This window comes from Odocoileus virginianus, unplaced genomic scaffold (genome assembly GCF_023699985.2).
Source record: "Odocoileus virginianus isolate 20LAN1187 ecotype Illinois unplaced genomic scaffold, Ovbor_1.2 Unplaced_Contig_2, whole genome shotgun sequence".
NCBI lineage: Eukaryota > Metazoa > Chordata > Mammalia > Artiodactyla > Cervidae > Odocoileus > Odocoileus virginianus.
In genome coordinates this window covers 1,044,816-1,058,024 of record NW_027224319.1, presented here as the reverse complement: position 1 = coordinate 1,058,024, position 13,209 = coordinate 1,044,816, and the positions used below count along the sequence as shown (strand labels likewise).

The 13,209-nt window shown below is 52.2% G+C and overlaps 1 protein-coding gene across 1 annotated transcript in view; it reads left to right on the top strand.

Annotated features, from left to right (window-relative positions):
- Positions 1–13,209, top strand: part of SYN2 (synapsin II) — a 150,533-nt gene that overhangs the window by 126,100 nt on the left and 11,224 nt on the right. Inside the window, exons 8-10 of the mRNA XM_070463319.1 lie at positions 1,310–1,384; positions 1,846–1,948; positions 3,223–3,372. Coding sequence (XP_070319420.1) covers positions 1,310–1,384; positions 1,846–1,948; positions 3,223–3,372 — 328 coding nt within the window. The remainder of the gene's footprint in view (positions 1–1,309; positions 1,385–1,845; positions 1,949–3,222; positions 3,373–13,209) is intronic.

Here is a 13,209-nt window from a genome sequence, read left to right as displayed (position 1 = left end):
CCTCCTGCTTAGTCCAGGACTAATTGACTCTATCTAGCATGTGGTCACAGATGGAGGATGCAGAGGGCACTAAAGAGAAGGGTAGGGGACTTGACTCCAGAGCTCCATGTGAGGGATGAGGCAGCTTAAGCCTGAAGAGGTCAACCAGCCTGTCCAGAGCCACAGTGCTGATACTGTAGGCCGTCAGCGTTAACTGTTGAAAGAATAAGTGAGCTAGTAAGGAAGCCATGGGGAGATATTCACTGAAGTCTTGAAGGCATTTCCAGGACCAGTAGAATTCAGCTTGTGCGTCCCAAGTCAGCCCAGACAGATGCCAAGTGGGCAGGCTGACAGGAATACGAGACACAGTATTTTTTTCCTGCATTGATCTGTATTTTATTTATTTATTTTTCATTTATTTTTATTAGTTGGAGGCTAATTACTTTACAATATTGTAGTGGTTTTTGCCATACATTGACATGAATCAGCCATTAATTTACATGGGTTCCCCATCCTGATTCCCCCCTCCCACCTCCCTCCCCACCCCATCCTCTGGGTCTTCCCAGTGCACCAGCCCTGAGCACTTGTCTCATGCATCCAACCTGGGCTGGTGATCTGTTTCACACTTGATAATATACATGTTTCAATGCTATTCTCTCAGATCATCCCACCCTCGCCTTCTCCCACAGAGTCCCAAAGTCTGTTCTATACATCTGTGTCTCACTAGACACAATTTGTTGTTGTTGTTTAGTTGCTCAGTTGTGTCTGACTCTTTGCAACCCCATGGCTTCCCTATCCTTCACTATCTCCTGGAGTTTGCTCAAACTCATGTCCATTGAGTCAGTGATGCCATCCAACCGTCTCATTCTCTGCCACCCCTTCTCCTCCTGCCCTCAATCTTTCCCAGCACCAGGGTCTTTTCCAATGAGTCAACTGTTCTCATCAGGTGGCCAAAGTACAAGACACAATATATATCTTCAAGTGGTTAATAGATTTGTGGACAGAAGACTTAGCTCAGATAACTAAAGTAAAAAGTAGACACAGGATTTGAAGAGAGGTGGAGGCAAAATCCTCTAGGAATTGTAAGGAGAACAAGTGCTCATCAGGTTGAAAAGATCAGGGAAGACTCCAGGGCATCAGGGCAACCTGGGCCGGACTCTTGTAGAAAGGAGGAGAGCATTGCGGGTTGGGGGTTTGGCAGCAGAAGCCAGGCTCTCGGCTCAGCAGACAGGCCCCCAGGCTCTTGGTGGGAGAGGCAGGTGGGGACAGCGACCATGAGCCCTCAGCGCAGTGCCGTTCACTGACCCGTCTTGGCGGGGCCTTGTTGCAGGAGGACGTCGATCTCGGGGAACTGGAAGACAAACACTGGCTCTGCAATGCTAGAGCAGATCGCCATGTCAGACCGGTGAGCGAGGAGAGGGGTGCAACTCCCCTGTCTGGTGAGGGCGGCTTCCGTAGAAGAGGAGGTGTAAGAAACAAGTCCTGCCCAAAGGGAGCCTCTAATCTGGCCAGACAGATGGAACACAAAGGCCCAAATACCCAGTTAAGAAGATCAGGCAGGACTGGAGATATGATGGAGAATGGTGGAGATAAAGACTGGACTTGCCATAGACGCTCCAGGGCAGGAGGAGTTACTGTGGGCTGAACAGCTGAGGGAGGCTGCCTAGAGTAGGTGAGACCTGCTCTAAGCTTGGGAAGGCAGAGAGGGTCTGGAGAGCAAAGCAAGAGGGCAGTGTGCTTGACTGATGGGAGGAGGGCTGGGGGGTGCAGCCAGGAGAGGTAGAGGCAGCCAGGATAGCATGACCACAAGCAGGCTAGGTGGGAACTAGTACCCCAGCCTCAGGACACTCCCCCACCCCACTCCAGGTACAAGCTGTGGGTGGACACCTGCTCTGAGATGTTCGGTGGCCTGGACATCTGTGCCGTCAAAGCTGTGCATGGCAAAGATGGGAAAGACTATATTTTTGAGGTAAGTCTGGCCCAAAGAGTATCTCAGTAAGAGACGAGCCCCAGGGCTGGAGGCCAAGCTCTTGGCTTGAGAGCTGCATGGGAGCACGGACTGCAGTTAGGTTAGATCTCCTGAGCCATGGGAAGGTTCCCAGGTGACACAGCTGGGGAGTGTGCAGAGCCAAACAGCTGCCAGTGGAGCTGTGGTTTCTAACCAGCTGGGCTGACCCACACCACCGGTGAGAGATGCCAGACCCGGGTTCCGGGGTCCTAGCCGGCCACTCCTCCGGGAAGCCTTCAGTCGTTTTGCCATTCTTAGTCTCCGGAAGCTGGCCTTGGGAATCACTGGGTCCAGTCTGCTCTGCCAGTGCGAGAGTGGAGGCCTGAGGCCACAAGCAAAGCCACACAGTGAGTTGGTGTCTCAGCTTGGCTAGAGCTCAGGTCTCCTGGACGCAGGAGATACTTCTTAGCCCTTCTCTGAACCCTGGAAACACTTGACTCCGTCTGGGCCTCTGGCACAACCTTGCTGACCCTTTTCCCACGTTAACGGGAGAGTCAGCGGCTGTAGGTGTCCTTCACGCACGTTCCCGTCCAGTCTTCCCAGGAGCAGGAGAGGCTCCTTGCCAGGTGTCGGTGGTATTTGCAGAGGATTCATGTCTGGAGCCCAAAGTGGGCTTCAGAATCTACTCCGTGGCCTGCTCGGCATGTAACTTCTAGATGGTCATACCACCCTCCTCTTGGTGGGCCTTGGTTTTCTTATCCCTGAATGAGAGAGTTGAACTATGGAGTCTGCGATCCTGGGCAGGCAGACACTTCCTAAAGGAGGAAAACATTGATCTGGACATTGAGGTACAGGAGGAATTGGCTCGGTGGTGAAAGTGAAGGCATCCCAGGTCATGAGCAAAGGCAGGAAGCCAGTCTTTTAATGGGCAGAGTCTCAGTGGGGACAGAGGTTGTGTGGGAGAAGAGTCACAGAGGAGAGAACTGCCTTCTCCTCACCGGAGTTAAGGGCGTGGCCTTGCATGTCCCTGCTCCCCTGCCTGCCAGCCTCAGAGCCCGGGGCTGGACTACCTGCCTGCCCTCTCCCTCTGCCCACCACCTGAGCCCTGACCCGCATGCAGTCTGGGGAGGCCCAAGGCCCAGGCTGCAGGAAAGGGAACAGAGGCATGCCAACTGAAGACACAAGCACCCACTTCACCCCAGCCTACCTCTGCTGGCTTAAGTCCTGCTCATTCTGAAAGACGGTCCCAGGCCGTGGGTGTCTCCTTTCCTAACCGGGTTCCCTTCCCCCACCAGGTCATGGACTGTAGTATGCCACTGATTGGGGAGCACCAGGCGGAGGACAGACAGTTCATCACTGAGCTGGTCGTCAGCAAGATGAGCCAGCTGCTGTCGAGGACCCCTGTCCTCTCTCCTCAGAGACCCTTGACCACCCAGCAGCCACAGGTAAGCAGGAAGGAGACACAAGGGCAGCCACAGACCCTTGCCTAGCCCACTGCTGCAGATAGCAGTGGCTCTCGGATGGAGCAGAGTTCAGATACCCACAGGCCTGGGTGGACTCTCTGTAGTCTATTCCTTCTCCCTCTCTTTCCCTTCCCTCCCCTCTGAGATTATCTTCCATCACCCCTTATAGAAACCTCCTCATTAGCAATCTGCAGGATCAGCTGTATAACTGTCCAGAGATGGAGTATCAGATCCCTCCCCTCTGAACTTGAGGACTCCAGGGAACTAGACCCTGTTCCCCCTGGGACTTGTAACCTGGGAGGTCTCTGAGGAAGGGCTGGGTCAGGTCTCTCATTAGCTGTTCAGTGCCTGAGGGGTCTGTCACATTTGTAGAGAAAGAAGGGTGTTTCTGAGACACCTGCTGGTCTAGAGAGGGGGAGAGTCTGGTCCCTCATTCTGGGAGAGAGAGAGTGACAGGTAGAACTCAGATGAGAACTCTGCTTTCCTCCCTAGGGGAGATGAGGCAGCTTCCTAGTTGCCTGTGGTGTGTGACTCAGGTCAGTCACATCCACAATGACAGTACTCCAGCCACAGGTCTAGTGGGAGATCCACAGTGAAGCTTTTGTGGAACCTCAGGCCCTGTGGCTCTAGAATGGGCCAAAGAAAGGCAGGGACCCTGGGCCTGAGGGCCTTTAGTCCGTCTAGGATGTAGCTCATTTTTCAAAAATATTGCTAAACTCTTCCCTCCAATATGCAATAGAGTTGTAACAACTTGGAACAGCAAATCCAAGAACTGAGTCCTAGTCTAGCTCCAAATGGCTGTGTGACTTTGGGGGGAAGTTACCCTTTCTAGGGTTCAGGTTTTATTACTTGTAAATGAAAATCTCTCAGCGATCTTGCTTTCAAGATCCTACTTCAGACATTTAAGGAGGTGGAATCGAACTCAGAATGTGGGCTTTGATGCAAGAACTCTCCAAGTTTGATAGTTTACTGGCTTTGTGACCTTGAACAAGGACTGTATCTCTCACTCAGGAGAGATCTGAACAATAGCACCTGTGTTCTAGGATTGTTACAAGGATCAAATGAAGTAAAGAACATAAACTATGGCATAGCATTATCATAAATGCTCAATAAAGGCTACCTGTGTTATTACATAAGTAAGCAGCCTCTGGGTGTAGGTTCCCTCCAGTCTTTGGCTTTGAGATCATCTCTCCCTTTTCTAAAGATCAGTGCTTTGCTGGGATTATGCTGCAATCAGGAACCAAGTAATTGGATTCTTGAAATTGTATGGTAGGAAAGAAGAAAAGGAGGGGTAAAAAAGTATAAACTTGTCTGGGTTATTTAGTATAGAAGCAAATCACCCCCACATTTATCTTCTCATCATTTGAACATCACAGAATCATAGCATAGAAACAAGTTTACAGTCATAACAATGGAGCTGAACCCTCAGGAAAGGATTGCATTTTAGTCAGTGTTTCATACTCTGGTTAAGAAGGCCAGAAATATGATGCATAAGAAGTGTTTCTGTAGAAAATGACTAAAATACAACAACATGGCAAGCGGTAAGTCAGTACCCTCTCTCAATCTGTCTCCTCCGCCCTTTCTCCACCCCCCTTTAATACAAGATGATATCTAAATACCTTTTGAACTTTAAAGATCTAAGTAGACTCTCCTTCCATCTTGACTGATGCTGGATAGATGAGAGCTCATGGGCTAACTTATGTCTGTGCTGTCTTTGTGCCGAGTTGAGAGTGGCCCCAGGAGGTGGGACGTTGCCATAGATTGACTCTCATGTGTTACACACCTTCTGTAGGGCTTCGCTGCTGGCTCAGATGGTAAAGAACCTGCCTGCAGTGGAGGAGATCAGGGCTCAGTCTCTGGGTCAGGAAGATCCCCTGGAGAAGGGAATGGCTACCCGCTCCAGTATTCTTGCCTGGAGAATCCCATGGACAGAGGAGCCTGGCGGTCATCCATCTACATGGATGGCAGAGTCAGACACAGTGAGCCACTAACACTTTCACTTCTTAGATGGCTCACGCTGTGGGGGCCTCTAAACAAGTGCAAAAATCTGTTCCTGTGCTTTAGGAGTATAGCCACCAGATAATTATATAGGGTAATGAGGGTAACATACCTCAGTTGCTTGTTAGAAATGCAAGCCCATTATTTAAATATTGTGCTTAACTAGAGGTGATAGAAAGATTTTCCTGGTTGAAAGAATATCAGGCCTGCAGTAGATTTTATGATTTAGTAAATCTGATGGCATCAAGGTGTCTTCTGGTCGTAGCTGCCTCAGTGGTGGGATTGGCAGATGGTTGCTCATTCCTGCTCTATAGGAAGAGTGACAAGAGTCCCCTTTCCCCCAACCCCCTGAGAAATAGAGAGTATCTGGTCGCTGCTTAAAGAATTTATGGCAGAGTAAGATAGCCAATGTTGCCCAGGCAACATAAACAAAAATGGGCTGCCCTGGGACCTGTGAGGGTCCCTTCAGGACTTTTATAAACGTGTGCGCACTGTCTTGGCTCCTGCAGGAAAGTCATTCTGACCAGACTGAAGGCTATGCCGAGGGTCAGGAGACCTGAGCTCAGCCTGTCCTTGCCACTGACCCTGAGGTCGCCTTGGGTAGACTCCCTTTTCTTTCTGTGCCTCAGCATCTCTGTGTGTAAAAGGAAGGGTTGAACCAAGAAATTCACGAAGATCTTTTCTAGCACTAAATTTTAATTATTTGAAAATTATAAAATTTCAGTAACAAAGAAAGACTTTCCCCCTAAAAAAGTGTTTTCGCCCAATGAAAGCATTGATTCTTCTTTCATGCGATTCCCTTGCTTTGTGAACATTAAATACTTCAACTTAAATGTTTTAAAGAGAAAGCCCTCAGAGTGAAGGCAGGAGACCTGGTAAGGAGTGAGCTTCCCTAAACACAGGGATGCCTGTGAAAATTCCGTGCAGCAAAGCCCTTGTGGCTTCAGGGTGAGTGTTTCCCCACTGAGCTTCACAGTCGAAGTTACACCAGGATATTGCAGAACGCACAGTGTGCTGGGAGTCAAGACCGTCAGGGGCAGCCCCCTGCGCCGGGATGTTCCGTGTCTGCGGGCGAGCCCCTCCCTCCCTCTGGGCCTGCTTCCTCGCCTGTGAAATGGAACTGGCAGAGAAGACCTTAGATCCCTTTCTTTAGATTCCCTTTCCGAGGTCACATGAAACCTGAGGTCAGCCCAACTGCGAAATCTGAAGGCAAGTCCTCCACAGACTGCCCTTACTCCTGCCACGAGCAGAAAGTTCAGACACTTCCCCGGAGCACCCTCAGGTTCGAGGATTCTCTGCAAGTACTCGCAGAACTTCCTGAAAGCCGCTGTACTCCCAGGTGCATTATGGGAAAGGACACAGATCCAAAAATAAAGGCCCAAGGAGGTTGCACAGGGCAGAGCTTAGGAGTGTTCCAAACCCAGAGCTTCTTTTGTCCTTAGGGTGTGTTAGTCTCTGGCCTCTGTCACTGATATGGCACGGGGAGTGTTGCCAACCAGGGAAGCTCACCTGAATTCCAGTGTTCAGGGGTTTTGTTTGGGGTTTCATTTCATAAGCTTGCTGGATTGATCATCTCCTTGAACTCTGGCATCTCCAACTTTCCCCTCCCTGGAGGTCAGTCTAATACCACAGGGCCTGAGGGGTCCACCCTGAGTCACCTCATGATCATGCACCATCAGGGGTGGTCTGAGGGGGCCCCCACCTTGAATAACAAAGACACTCCTGTCACTCAGGAAATTCCAAAGAGTGCAGAGGCTACTTCCCAACGCAGGGAGGGGGATTGTGAATAAGGACCAGATCTTTCTTTGGGCAAGGCCAAATTCTTTACTGCATACATAATTAAATTAATTTAGCAAATGTCTCTCAAATACTTTCAAGCCTTATTTGTCCATGTTTTCTCTGACCAGCATAGGCCTAGCCCAAACTACGTGCTTAAAATTAGTTAATAGACTTGGGGTGACAGGGATAAATGCAACATCTTCGTACCATCCTAGCTCATGCCCACCACCCCCTTACCACACTGGTACAGGCCTTTGTGTTACTGCGTCCTCTCTCTGACAAATTCTTTCTCTATTTTTGCATGACTGGCTCCTTTGTGATCATATAACTGATTCTTCCTCAACTGCTGTGTCTCAGGTCTGGCAGAGGCATCCTGGCTACACTAAAGGAGTGGTGTAGGCGTGGTCTGCCCAGTACAGTCAGTCTGTACAAAAACCAAATCTGTCTACTTTTTTATTATCACTATGTGGTAGCCATTCTATATAAATGAAGTGATAAACCACTCCCACTTACTTCTCCCTTGATCTGCCAGTGCAATACATATTTGTTGGACGAATTCCCGGTTGTAGTAAGTGTCTTTAATAGCCCTCGCAGCGCACTGGACTTGGGGTGGAGATCTGAATGAATTTGGTTGAGTCCAAATGGAAGAGATGCAAATCAAACCGAGTTTACCTGGGCCTCAGCCAGGGCTTTGAATGGCAGTCTGAGCCCACGGGTGCTGCCACTAACTCTGGTCTGCTCCTCACCATCAGGCTCCCCAGTCCTGGCCTCATTCTTCTGTGGCTCTGGCAGCTCAGGCTGCGGGAGACTCTGGCCTGTGTCACAAGCCCCAGATGCTGTGTCTTGCCCGTATTCTAGGTCAGGACCAGGACAGACTTCAGTTCAGTTCAGTTGCTCAGTCGTGTCTGACTCTTCTGACCCCATGGACTGCAGCACACCAGGCTTCCCTGTCCATCACCAACTCCCGGAGCTTGCTCAAATTCATCTCCATCAAGTCAGTGATGCCATCCAACCATTTCATCCTCTGTCATCCTCTTACTTATGACTAGCCGTTGCCGACCTTTCTCTCTTTCTCCCTCTCTCTCCTTGCCTACAGCTCCCTCATTAGAGCTTTGGTTTGTTTCTGTGACTCTAAAAGAAAGCCTGAAGGAGGTTAGGGGTGGGGGAGGTGAGCAGAGGGCCTCCCTTACCTTGTCAGCCAGCCACCTCAGTGGCTGGAGTAATTGTAAGAAGCAGAGAGCAAAGTCATGGGGCTGGGCCCAGGCCAGCTGCCAGGCCCAGTTCAGAGGAATAGGGGCAGGGGTGTGAGAGGCACGAAGTCGCTGAGAGCAGGAGTGAGTGGCAAACCCTCATCATGTTGGCCTGGCCCTGGCTGGCCTGCCAGCTCCAGGGCTGCCCTGAGAGACCCTCCACTTGGAGTGCCGTTCTCAAGGTGGCAGTGACACCTGGTGGCCAGTGCCGGCCAAAACCTCCAGGCTGCGTGCCTGCAGAGCCTCCCCTCGGGCCTGCTCTCCTCGCCCCTCCTCACTCCCTCTCCTGGGTCCTGTCGTCTGCGATCGGAGCTGGGCCTCATCACATCCTGGGTCCCTGGAGGGGGTCTGCTCCTCCAGGAGCAGGAGCAGGTCTCTTCTGGGGAGACCCCGGGAACCACAGGGGCAGAACTGCTGGTGGACGCCCGCAGAGGAGCTGTCCTGGGCTCTTATTCATGTGTCTAGTTGTTGTCATCTCCTATCACACGGCTCTGCTTTTTATTCCCCAATAAAATCTTCCAGAGCCAAAGGGCTGAATTGCTCGTGAAGGGTTTTCAGACACCCACTCCTCTTTCTATCTGGCTGTGAGTTAGACCCCTGAAGGTCTAAGATGCTAAGATTCAGCCTTTGGAAACATGAACGCTCATAATGTGTCCAGGAAGAACATGAGGCTCTTCCTCAATCTTGAGCTGATCACAGCACACCTCCAATGTCGCTTCCCATCCGAGAGTCACAGCGTAACAAGGCAGGTGCTCAGAGGAGAGAGACCCAGAGGCTGGGGCATTTGGCAGATCCGTTCTATGAGCAGAAGTTAAAAGGGCTGCCGTGGAGCAGCCGAAGTCTCAAGGAGCCTGTGACTCCATATCTTCAGCTCTCTGACAGCTGTCATGGGGTGGATCTGGTGCCAAAGGCAAGCTTATTGGAAGACATGAGTAAAGTCTCTGATGCTGAGAGGGGAAATGGCTGCTTGGGAAAGCGGTACGTGGCTGCCACGTCACTGCTGATGTCCAAGCCACTCCTCAGGCACATGGTGAAAGGCTGGGCTGGAGGCTAGGGCTGTTGGAACAGGCAGCTCTTAACAATCTCCTTGCAGGTCTGAGACACTGTGTTTCAGGCCGTGCGCTAGCCAGAGATCTGGAAAAGCAGTGATGAGCGTCCCAAATGGGCCCGATAACCTCTGGCCTTGGGCTTCTGGCGGGGCATTATGCAAGTCCTTTTTCACTGATTCTCTGGCCCAGAGAGATACTCAAACGTTTCCAGCTCAGCTTTTCCAGCTGCAAAGGATTCTGAAGTGTCTTGAGTACAAGGAGACCCAAGATTCAGAAGGGGTCCGAGATTGGAATCTAAAGGGCCAGGCAGTTAGGGAGGAGATGCAATTCAGACCCCAGACACAGGCCTCAGAGGGCTTCACTCAGCTCAGAAAAAGTAAATTTCAGGCAAAGAAAGGCCTTCCTGCTTCCCACAGTTGGACCACTTTAGGGAATTTTTTCCCCAGTGAGTGTAAGCTGAAAATGTGAGTTTTGAGGCAGGTTCATATAAAGTCACTAGTGATCAGATCCCTTAACAGACTATTCAGGGAAACTGACTATTTTGGGGCTGTCTTAACTTGTAAGGGACATCTTTCATCGCTTGTCGCCGATATTCTGACCTCGGGTGACCCAGCCCTTGGGGCCCCCTTAGGTCTCGTGGGCCACCCCACGGGACGTTTCTGGTGTCCATAGGAAATCACTGATCATGGGAGAGCTGCGGTCCAGGACATGCCCCTGCCCTCGGAGCAGCAGCTCCCCTCACTCGAGGAGGAGGAGCAGGTCCCTGGCTGCCTTTTGGAACCTCTCAGCAGAGGGAAGGTGGGCTCTCGGGACAGCAGGAGTGATCCTAGAAAGGTCCCAAGGTGCCTGGAAACATGCCGTCCCCTTTGCTCTGGCTGAACCTACAACCTCCCGACCACATTCCTTCCCGCTGCCTCATTCCCCCTGGGGTCCTGGACCGGGGGAGCAGGGCCTGGGGAGCCGATCAGAATAGCTCGGTGATGTGTCCGGCGAGGAGCTTGGCCTGGCCTCTTTCCTGGGGCCAGACCCTGAGACCCTTTCCCAATTTCCTGTCTCAGATATGCTGAGCAAGCACAGGCTTTCCTCCGTGATGGGGGCAGCTGGACTCTGGCCAGCAGCCCTCAAGAGTTGAGTCACTCAGTGTCTTTCCTTCCTCAGCTCTCCAGCCTGCTGGGACCTCCGATAGGAGCTCCTCTCTCACAGCTTGTCTGCTGAAGCCGCAGGCTGGCACATGAAGGGTGCCTTTGGCACAACCCCACAAATCCTCCTCCTTGGACTTGGTTTCTCTCCCAGACAAGTGATTTCCTTTCCAGTCAGCTCAGGAGCTAACATTTACTGTTTTTGAAATGACTTTACTGCATCTTCAGGGACCTTGCTGGAACACGTCAGTGATACACAGAGGGTAGCCCAGCCCCGAGTCCACACCCTACCCTGCCCACCCTGAGCTACTGTGCACTGCTTAATGCAGCTGACAGAAAACCGCCCGGCAGTGTCTTCTCCACTGATGCGTGAAATCCTACCGCTAAAGCTTCACTCCTCTGGACTGATAATTTATTAGTATTCAAATAATAGTAATGATGCTCAGATCATTACTTTACCTGGCACTTTGCGGCTTGCAAAGCACAGCCATTATTCTGAGCCTCATCGCCTATCCGTGAGATGCTTTGAGCTGGTGTTTCTGTCTCTGTTTTACATATCAGCAGAGAGAGTGCAAACGATCTGTCCAAGGTCACATAGCTTTTGGGCAGGAGAGCTGGGTCTTCTGGCCCCCAGTTCCACAGACGCTCTGCAGTGCCCTGCACCGTGCCGTTTGGATGCGCCCCCAGAGCTCAGGGGCGGTGAGAAGGGAGGGAGCTGGCCCTGGGGACCCTTGCCCCCCTCCTCCTCAGCCCCACGCGGAGCCTCCCAAGCTGGAAGCGCCTCCACACTTCACCAGCTCTTTCTTGCTGTCCCCTCCCTGGCTTTCCTGGTCACCTGCACCGGTGGCCTCGGCACAGCGGGACCCGAGCCCAGTCGGCTTAGATAGGGAGCAGCAGCCCGCTCTCCTCAAACCCTGCAGGACACCTCTGCTCAAACCCTGTAGCCTTGGCTTCTTGCTGGGCTCGAGGCTCCACAGCTAAGAAAGGCTTGGCTCATACCTCAAAAAAAGTGCACAAAGGTCCTAATTAGGAGCCCCGAGTCTGTAGAAGTCACTGCCAGCCTGTGACTGCAGAACCCCACCTCCACCCTCCCACCGTCCCCCAACCCCGCTCCTCGGACAAGAATTTGTCCAGGCCCTTTTGAACACTGCTGCCAGGAGGCTCACTCCCGCCCACGCCAGCCCTTGACCTTGATCAAATTCATGTCTGAGTGACTTTGAGCTTCTACCTGGTCCTCGGGGTTTCCCCAGTTATCATATTTACTCCTTTAGACTTGGCTCATTTGGGAAACTGAGACTCAAGAGATTAAGTAACTTGCCCAAAGTCACACGAGGGGAGATGTCATTTCACACTTCTCACCATCCTGTCTGCTCCGCGTACCCATTTTATTGCGCTGGTGTCCACCTTTAAAAGAGGCACGCAGACCTGGTGATCACTGCTCTGTCATGAGGCTTATCCGTCCAAAGAGCAGTGCACCGGTGACCTCCCCTTGTTGGGACACTGATGCGCCTCCAGCCGCAGCATTGCCCACTGACACCCTCTGAGCTTCTTGTCATTCCGTAAGCCCAGGCTAGTTTGGGGCTTTTCCTTATGCTGCTGCAAGGCCATCTGTCCTCCTGCTCTGTGTGCAGCTGGGCACGAGCCCTGGACCTCGCATTCTTACCTGTTTGAGTCAACCCAGTTTCCTGAGGGAAACGCTGCTGCTCAGTCTGGCCCCGGGTTCCTGCTGTGGGCTGGCCACGGGCCAGGCTTTGGCAGTGACGCCAGAGTGGCCAGACTTCTGTGGAATTCGGCATCCCAGGCGGCTCTTGGTGACTGGAGACAGATTCCATGGTAGCCAAACCCCACAGGGAGCAGGCCCTCAGCCCCGGCAGACAGAAGCCTTGTGGGTGGGGCCAGAGAGTCTCAGCCTGGCAAGGGCCGGTCCTGGGGGACTCTCCTCCCCGCTCCCGCCACCCCTGGGAAGTCTTCAGTCCACAAGCTCCAGGGGGCGGGGGCCAGAGAAGCTCCCCAGGCGCCAGACAAGGGTGGCCCAGGCACATTCCCAGGCTCCAGTGTGAAGGACAGCTCCTGGGAGTTCTTCCTCTGCAGCCTTTGGAAGGGAACTTGTGGGTTCAGGTCACCGTTGGGGGTCTCAGTCATATAATTCTGAGGCTACAGAGAGGAGAGGCAGGGCCAGGCTTCGTGGTGAAACCCTAACCCCTAGCAGCTCATGCTGTGAGTTTTACCATCAGAGCTTAATCTAATCTCTGGGAGTTTTTGTTTTTCCTGGAATCATATGTTCTCAGAGTTGGAAGGTGAAGCATAGTGTTCATCTAACCTGTCTCGTATTTCATAGAGGTGTACTCCCTACTGTATCTCTGTCAGGTAATTCTCTAGCCTCTGCATGAACACACCCACCCTCCCAAGATGCCCCTTCCACTGTTTTTGCGATAGGAAGTCCTCCCTGCCGCTGACAGTCTGCCTTTCAGAGCTTTTGCCCATGGGCCCTGGTTCTGCCCTTGTGCCGTGTGGTCTTCCATAACCTGCTCTGAAAATAGCACTTCTCTGGGAGGAGAGCGTCTTAAGCTGCTCCGCGCAGAGTCTGAGGTGTCTCACGGGCAG